The sequence below is a fragment of the Struthio camelus genome, chromosome 3 (genome assembly GCF_040807025.1).
Source record: "Struthio camelus isolate bStrCam1 chromosome 3, bStrCam1.hap1, whole genome shotgun sequence".
Taxonomy (NCBI): domain Eukaryota; kingdom Metazoa; phylum Chordata; class Aves; order Struthioniformes; family Struthionidae; genus Struthio; species Struthio camelus.
The window spans coordinates 938385-947238 of NC_090944.1; the positions used below are offsets into that span (position 1 = coordinate 938385).

General features: G+C 60.4%; 1 protein-coding gene across 8 annotated transcripts in view; it reads right to left on the reverse strand.

The window, feature by feature from the left end:
• The window catches only part of AGBL5 (AGBL carboxypeptidase 5), a 28483-nt gene extending 19835 nt beyond the window's left edge, over window positions 1-8648 (reverse strand). For all 8 annotated transcript variants that reach the window (XR_011139929.1, XM_068936579.1, XM_068936581.1 and 5 more), the window contains exons 1-6: window positions 8372-8648; window positions 6856-7027; window positions 5425-5591; window positions 3514-3691; window positions 2347-2525; window positions 10-568 (exon numbers count right to left, since the gene is read on the reverse strand). Coding sequence is in view for 7 of the 8 variants with exons in the window: in XM_068936579.1 (XP_068792680.1) it covers window positions 10-568; window positions 2347-2525; window positions 3514-3691; window positions 5425-5591; window positions 6856-7027; window positions 8372-8568 (1452 nt within the window). In the remaining variant the exon portion in view is untranslated. The remainder of the gene's footprint in view (window positions 1-9; window positions 569-2346; window positions 2526-3513; window positions 3692-5424; window positions 5592-6855; window positions 7028-8371) is intronic.
• Between the last annotated feature and the right edge of the window lie 206 nt (window positions 8649-8854).

An 8854-nucleotide genomic window follows, 5' to 3' on the forward strand; every position in this document is an offset into this window, starting at 1 on the left:
TGCCCTCACCTGATCATTTTCATCATTGAAACTGTTGCCGTACATGAAGCAGCCACGCTTGGAGGCATGTCCATGAAGATCTACGTAATAGGCCAGCCCACTGTCCTGGGGCAGAATGGTTTCTGGGAGAGATGTTGATGGAGGCCTCTTGGCTTCCTCCTCACAGTGCTCCACGGTGTGGTTAGAAGGGAGAATCCAGACAGCTTGGTCTTTGTTCCCCAGCTCGGTGGCAGGCACTCCTGATGGCTGGGGGTCCTGAGAAGGGCTGAAGTAAGTGCTGGCTTTCCAGGTGCTGGATGAGTTACGGAGGTTATTGGCTTTCTCCAGCTCAGACAAAGGTGCCTCCGTGGACAGGGCACTGCTGCGAATGGAATGATTGGAAGATTTTGTGCTTAGCGAGCTGGTGCTCAGTGGGGAGACATACGTCCTCCAGTCAGGAGAGCCTGGCAGAACACGGCTGTGAATGTGGTGATAAAGGAGCACAGCTTTGGCCCCATATACTGCAGGGTGCAGCTCAGCATCAGGGTTGAGATACTGACGGTTCAGGTTTACCCCACGGGAGTCCGTTCTGCAGAGAGAGAAAGCAGAGATGTGAGGTCCTTTGCACACTGCTGTCTGTTCGGTAAAGGCAGACCTGACTTAAGGCATTCAGCTGCTGTTAGATTCTCTACCCCACTTCCAGAGTGCCCTGAAAGCTGCTCTAGCTGCCCCTGTACCACTGCAGCCTTCATGGACAGCAGGGTATGGTTCTTGTTCTCCACTCCCAGCTGAGCCCCACGCAGTCTCAGGGTGCAGGTCATGACGAGAGCCCCTCAGCTACGCTCACAAAACAATTCCCTGGTGCGGTTCTACAACACCAAACGGGAGCTGCTGCAGTCCCACCATCCAGCTGAACCACAACTGCCACCTCTGCTGCCAGCCACGCAATCCCTAACTCTCATGCAAGCCCTGGTGCTTATCAGAACACTCTCCACACAGATTTGACTTGCGAACCCAGCAGCAAAGACTTCATTGCTGTGTATCAAGTCAGTTTTCCCTTGCCAAACTAGCAAGGGAGGGATCCAACAAGAGCTAGCGCTGGGAGCAGAAGAGGAGTTGAGCGCTGCCAGCAGGGAAAGAGATGAAGAAGGGGGAAGGCAGTCTGCTGTCAGTCTTGCTACCTCCCAACAGCAGGAGCTAGGGACCGTTCAGGCAACTTTCCCAGTTCTGGAGAAAGGCAGAGCGTCGCAGTCTTGCGAGGCAAACACTGCTGAAACTGCTGGCACTTCGTTTTATGCTACGTCTCTTGAGAAACAGCCCCAGCTCGCAGCAGCAGCAGCAGTTATAGCCCTGCTCCAGCCATCTCCTTACCCTGAGGCCTAGGCCAAGGGCTGAGCCCATTGTCAGGCTTCCTGTCAGTTCTGGCACCCAAAATCTTGTCCCCATTGCATCCTCACCACCCTGAGGGGCCCAGCTGCCACCCTACTCCAGCCCCAAGCCAGTCCTCTTTCTCTCAGACCAGCTCCACAGTTGCACTGCACCCCGGGCCCCCTTTTCCCACAGCCCAGTCTCACCACCATCACACTCAGACTGACTCAGGCCAGACCCCTGCCCCAACCACAGCTCGACCCCTCCCCGCATCTCCAGGACTTGGATGGCAGGTTCATTTTGCCAGACTTCAGTAGGGCACTGGCACCTGAAAGACACAGGCCATTGCATTTTGCAAGCTTCCTGACCCAGGAATTGGAAGAAAGGAAAACTCACCGAACCATCCATCTACACCCTCCCACCCCAGCCCCCAAGAAAGTAGGCATGGGGAAGAGGACAGGGACTCTGCCCCAAAGCAGCTGAGAACCTCTAGCCTAGAATAGCACACCTCAATGAGACAGAGTGCAAAGTGAGCTCTCTCCCTCCTCTCCTCTGAAGCTGGCACAGCTCTGACATGCCATGGACAGCATGGACAAGAGAGCATGCAAGGTCCTCAAAGGCAAACGGCAATATTGCTTACCCAAGCTGGAAAACACTGATCTTGGAGATTACCTATGCAGGCAAGAACAGCCCCAAGCCCCTGCCAGAGATCCTGGGAGGTAACAAGGAGAGATTTCTGCACCCTGTGCATCTCAGCTCATTTTTCCAGTGATAGAAAATCTTGGAACTTGATTCTTGATTTCTGGATTCTTGACAGACTCCAGAAAAGGCACAGCAGGTTCTAAACAGGGAGAGCAGAGCCCAGCCTGGACCCCCGTCAAACCTGCAGCTGTGTCCAGGCTGCATCCTGATGCTCCTGTAGGGGTTCCCATTTGCTGTTGCCCTGTGTTGCCTGTTAGCTACGCCTCCCCCTGCCACCCACTCCAGTAGGACACTCACCGATAGTGGCCTCGCACCACCCCATCTGGGTTCAGCATCGGAATGAGCTTAAAGACAAACATCCGCCGCAGCATTTGAGCACGAGGGTCCTCCTCTCGCAGGATGAAATCCAGGAAGCCGTTGAAGACAAAGCTGGAGGGCGTTTCCCCTGGGTGGACTCTACTGCTCAGGAAAAACACCTAGGGGCACAGAGACACTGATGATGGCCAGCAGCTTCCTGCCTGCCTGCCCCAGGAAATGCTGCAATGGCTCAGCCAAGGGACCAAATGCTTCCTAGGGCTCTACCCCTACACCATAGTAGGGCATCATGCTGTCCAGAACAGAACTAGGGCCTCTATGTGGAGTATATGACTATGTACCATGTGTTGCAACAAAGGTCTTAGTGACTTCTTTGTCCACTGCCTCGCTGCTAGTTCCTGCTTGGAATGAGGTTGGTTATTCCTGCGTGAGATTTAAGGGGCAAAATCCCCACAGCTTGCTATCAAGGGAAACCAGAACACACGTGAAGGAGAAGCAAAGCAGTATAAGAACTCCAGGGAAGAGCCCGGAGCAATCAGAACAAACCTGACTGCAAAGGAGACAAAACACCTCCTGAAGAGCTCTACCCACAAGATTTGTATGCAGTCTGATAGCTGCCCATCCAGCCCTGCAGACACCTGCAGCTACTTTAGGCAACTGCTGGCAGCCCTGCCTGCCCTTTCTTAGCTGGTAGAACACACCTACCTTAGCAGGGGTTGACACTCCAAAATACAGGACTTCTACCAGTTTCTTTATAGCTCAGGGTAGCAACAGTAATAAAAAGAGGAAAGAACAAAACTCCAAGGAAATGAGATGCACATTTTTGCCCTGAGAAACACATATGGTATTACCAGAAGATATTTCACAGTGCTAAGATGATACGGATGCATTGGGGGCTCCTGGTAGGTTACCAATTCCCATGCCTCAAGGCAACTATTCTGGGATTCTGTGAAACATCTCACAGATTCTATTTCCAATACCTCACCCAGTTTAGCGTTCCTACCCTTCAGGACACTACACCTCTCAAGAGAGGCAGCAGTAGCGGCAAGACCTGATACACTAACCAACGGCACAGCCAGGCCTCTGGGAATCTGCTGGCTACATGCTCTGGCCTCCTGACTCAGCCCCAAACGCAGCACAGCAACTCACCCTCTTTCCTGCAAAGCAATGAGGTCGAGGAGTGGTGCTGTCTGGGAAAAGCTTGTCCAGCCTGGGTTCTCGTTTCTCCAGCATGCCATGGCATGAGGTGACAGTGAGCAAGTCCACCCGCAGCTTGTCCAAGGAGTGGCACAGCAGCTCTCGATGGTAATAGACAGAGTCGAGAGGACTGCAGGAAAAGGAGAGACACTCAGACAGTCTTCCCTTTCAGCTGGCAACACACAGGTTGGCCTTCTCCCCACCACGGAGAAGAAGAACGTGCAATTGTGGGGGCGGCTCCCTTCCTGGCAGGGCATGCTGTTACGCTGGGAACCAAGGGACGCAGCACTAACCCTCACCCGCTGCGGGACGGGGGGATCCCTCTAAGGAACGAAGGACTTTGGTCTGGGCAGTGGGACGCTCCCCACATCTACAGCCTTGACGTTTGCCTCTAGCAGCTCTTCCAGGACTGTGCCCCTGCTTGCTCTGCTTCTGGCCCCTGAGGAGCGCCATGGCCTCAGCCTGACTGCTACAGCGCTACCCGCGGGCATCTGCGGCGGAGCTAAGCGCTGTGGGCTCCCCTCATAGTCAGTGAGGAAGAGGAGCTCTCCTAAACAGCAGCTCATCAAGAAGAAAGAGTACTGGCCCAGGCCTCAGGACCACAGTGCCTTGATCCCCCCGGCTGAAGGGGAGCTCTGGGTGACTAGCTCCTACCGTCAGTCACACTGTTGATTCCTATAGTCATCAGTCAGTCAGATGAACCTCGCCTTGGCAGCACAGAATAGGTCACATGGAGAAAAAACCTTTATCGGCAAAAGGAGCTGGCTCCTTCCAGGACCCCCCCCCCCACCCACAAAGGGTAAGCAGAAGCAGCACTTTGTCCTTTGAGGCAGCCTGCAAAGGTCCAAGGCAAACATCCAGAAGCAGTAAGGTGTATTTGGATTACTGACAGGCCTGAACACGTACAAGCCTCTCGGATACTCCTGCTGGAGGACTGGAGGTCAGCTTGACTCGAGGGCATAGGACACAACGAACAAGCAAAGAGGGCAGCATGATCAAGCTAGGCAGCATACAGACATCCCTCCAGCTCTCCATGCTAACACCTTCCCCGGACCAGCAGCACCTCCCACTACAAAAGGGGGGTCTTGGCCTCCTGCAGAAGGGTTCTGTTGGACCCACCCACCCCTGCTGCAACCCCATGGGATTCAGTGGCTTTACATCAATAGACAAATTTGAGTCACAAAGACTAAGATATCACCATCAAGTCCTCGCTGAGTGAATGCCACGTTTTGAAATTCTCATAATTATTCACAAAATGGCTATTTAAGGAATGAACATCTTGCAATATACCATTCCTCTTCTTACAACAGCAGCCGTAAAGGAAGGGAGCCACGGAAGAGAGGTGCCCCGAAGAGAATATTCTGCAGCCAGGAAGGTAAAAGGAAACACAGGCTTGGCTTAAAGAGGTCTCAGTCTCCGAGAACTCCTCCTCTTTGAACAAGGGAAGCAGTTCTGTTACAGTCCCTCTTCAGCCTCTGCTTCCTCACTTCACAGAAGCGTTGAAGGAAAAAACTCCTGTTAGGGCTAGAAGCAAACCTGACCCCGGGATTGGGAGTGTCAGGGGGGTCCAGCCCCAAGCTTTAAAGGGCCCTCTAGCCATGTGCCACCTGTCCCTCTCCAGAAGCATGTTTTTGAGAGTCAAGGAGCTCAGGGGAAACGGCTCTAGCTGCTCATGCCAGAGCTGGAGCGTGAGCGGGTCAAGCACCATCGAGCTAAGGGGAGAGAGCAGAAGGCACAGAAACCCCATCTCTGCCTTCCAAACAGCTGCTGCCAGAGAGGCTGGACAATACCACATTTCCAGAGATATGGTAAAAACAAGCCGGTAAGCAAGGGGGAAGGAAGAGAGCAATGGATGGTGCGCACCTGCTGGGAGACATGTATTTGCACTCTTCAAAGCGGCTGTCCAGCTGCGCCAGCATCTCCTGGCACTCCGTGTAGGAGAAGGGGTAACAGAAGGCAAAGTAGGTGGTGGCGCCGCGGTACTCCAGGAAGCGGTGCACGAAGGACAGCACAAACTGGGTCTCCACCATCTGGGACAGACACAAAGCAGAGGCTGAGCACCTAGCACGGCTCCTGGGAGCGGAGACAGCCGGAGGCCACGCAGAGCCACCTCCCGGACGGAGGCGAGGCAGACGCTGCTACCCGCAGGCATCCTGCGGTTCACCATTTCCCTCATGCATCAAGTGTCATCTCGCGCTCGCTCGCTCATCTCTAACCAGTGGCTGCAGAATGGAGATCAAAGCCGCGATCCAGGCAGATTCCAGCCTGCGTTTGCTCGTATCCCTGAAACGCCAAGCTGTTCCCTAGAAACAAAACCTTTGATTTCCTTGTTCCTCTAGCTGCAGCACAGTACTCACGTCCCCAGGGGAGCGCAAAACACCTCACCACACACCTAGCTCTTGTGTAAAGCTCTCCAGGAAATCCAGAGGATTCACTCTCGCCCTTACACTCACCCACCGGTACTTAAAAGCCTGAAGAACAATTACTGCATTTTGGCTTCCTTAGCAAAGTTAAGCAGCACTACAAAGTTCAGCTGTACGTTGTGTCGTTCCCTGGAGTCGGTATGGGCCAAACGGAGACTCTTTCTATTCCAAGTTAGGGGGCGCGAAGGTCTCGCTAGTCCCAGCTCAGCATCCCCACGGAGCCGAGGCACGCTGGCAAGGAGCGGCAGCTGCGCACGCAGCAAAGGCAACCCAGAGCAGCAGCAACTGATCACCCAGCAAGCCGTTCCTACCAAGACCAAAGACAGACAGCGCCAGGAAGAGCAAACTCCCTACAACAGCCTGTTGGAGACCCTGACACCTTAACGAGGCTAGGAGAGACACCCTGCGGCCGTCCCCACGCCTACTGACTCCAGTTCGCAGGGCTTTCAAACGACCACGCTTCGACCCGTGCTGTTCCCCTCATTAGGGTACCGGTCTTCTCACATGTCACAGCTGAGCATGAAAAGCGGCTTTCCAGCCGCTCCGACAGCCGATCAACAGGAAGGAAAATAACGCGGGCGCTTCCCAGGATTATCCAGGAAGAACCTGCGACTCAGCACAAGCCGCTCAGCAGGAGAGCGAGCAGCTGGGTCCTCCCTTCCAAGCGCTCAGCCCCCCCAAAGGGACTTCTCCAGGAACGCTCCATCCTCCTCCTCGGAGGGGCCCAAGTACAAAACCCTTCCCACCCCTCCGGGGAAGGCTCACGCTCGGCCCAGACGGGCGAGCAGGGGGCGTTTGCGTCCCAGCCCCGCTGCGCGCTCGGGCCTCCGCTGCCCGTTGCGCGGCCCCCGCCGCCCCGGCCCGGCGGTACCTCGAAGCTGGGCCGCTCGCGGATGCGCTCCCAGCGGGGCCGCACGGGCAGGGTGCGCACGAAGGGGGACATGCCCTGCGAGTAGAGCCGGCTCTGCTTGTTCATGTTCAGGATGTGCAGCTTGATCAGCTTCCCCGGAGCCCCCCCCTTCACGCTGAAGTAGAACCAGGACCTGCGGGGAGAGCAGCACCGGCTCGGACCGCTGCGGGGCCCCGGGACCCCCGGCCAGCCCCCCTGCGGCTCCCCCGACCCCGACAGCCCCCGGGACCCCGACACCCCCCTCCCCTGCCCCCCCGCGGCTCCCCCGACCCCGACAGCCCCCGGGACCCCGACACCCCCCTCCCCTGCCCCCCCGCGGCTCCCCCGACAGCCCCCGGGACCCCGACACCCCCCTCCCCTGCCCCCCCGCGGCTCCCCCGACAGCCCCCGGGACCCCGACACCCCCCTCCCCAGCCCCCCCGCGGCTCCCCCGACCCCGAGAGCCCCCGGGACCCCGACAACCCCCTCCCCAGCCCCCCCGCAGCTCCCCCGACAGCCCCCGGGACCCTGACAACCCCCTCCCCAGCACCCCTGGGGTTCCCCTGACCCCAACAGCCCCCGGGACCTCAACACCCCCCTCCCCTGCCCCCCCAGGGTTCCCCCAACAGCCCCTGGGACCCCGACACCCCCCTCCCCTGCCCCCCCGCGGCTCCCCCGACCCCGAGAGCCCCCGGGACCCCGACAACCCCCTCCCCAGCCCCCTTGGGGTTCCCCTGACCCCAACAGCCCCCAGGACCCCGACACCCCCCCCAACCCCCCCAGGGTTCCCCCGACCCCGACAGTCCCCGGGACCCTGACAACCCCCTCCCCTGCCCCCCAGGGTTCCCCCGACAGCCCCCAGGACCCCGACACCCCCCTCCCCTGCCCCCCCCGGGGCTCCCCTGACCCCGTCAGCCCCCCAGGACCCTGACACCCCCCTCCCCAGCCCCCTCAGGGCTCCCCCAACCCCGATAGCCCCCCAGGACCCCCCTCCCCGGGGCTCCCCTGGCCAACCCCGGAAGCCCCCGGGACCCCGACACCCCCCTCCCCAGCCCCCCGGCCCCTCCCCGGGGCTCCCCCCACCCCGAAAGCCCCCCAGGACCCCCCTCCCCAGCACCCCCGGCCCCTCCCCGGGGCTCCCCCCACCCCGAAAGCCCCCCAGGACCCCCCTCCCCAGCCCCTCCCCGGGGCTCCCCCGACAGCCCCCCAGGACCCCCCTCCCCAGCCCCCCGGCCCCTCCCCGGGGCTCCCCCCACCCCGAAAGCCCCCCAGGACCCCCCTCCCCTGCCCCCCGGACCCTCCCCGGGGCTCCCCCCACCCCGACAGCCCCCCAGGACCCCCGGCCCCTCCCCGGGGCTCCCCCCACCCCGACAGCCCCCCAGGACCCCCGGCCCCTCCCCGGGGCTCCCCCCACCCCGACAGCCCCCCAGGACCCCCCTCCCCGGGGCTCCCCCCACCCCGGCAGCCCCCCAGGACCCCCCTCCCCTGCCCCCGTTACCTGTTGCCGTTCTCATACTCGGTCTGGGCGCAGTCGGGCCGCGTCCACACGTTGAACTCGTAGTCGGCGGCGGGGAGGGCGGCGCCGCAGGCCGGGGGGCCGCCGTCCGCCTCGGGCGGCTCCACCTTCTCCACGTGCGCCAGGTTGCCCGAGTCGAAGCGGGAGCTGAAGAGCAGCCCGCCGCACCGGATCTCCATGGCTGCGGGGCCGCCGCGGCGCGCTCATCGCCCCGGCCCGGCCCGGCCGCCGCCGCCGCCGCCGCCACCCGGCCCGGCCCGGCCGCCTCGCGAGAGCAACGCGCCCGCCCATTGGCTCGCCGCCCTTAGCAACGCGCCCACCCGTTGGACGGCGCCTCGGCAACGCGCCGCGGGGCCGCTCCTGGCCCCGCCCACCCGGGGCGCCGCTCCTGGCCCCGCCCCCCCAGGGCCCCGCCCCCCCGGCAAACAGAGCGCCTCCGCCGGCGGCAAAAAGGCCTGGAGGATG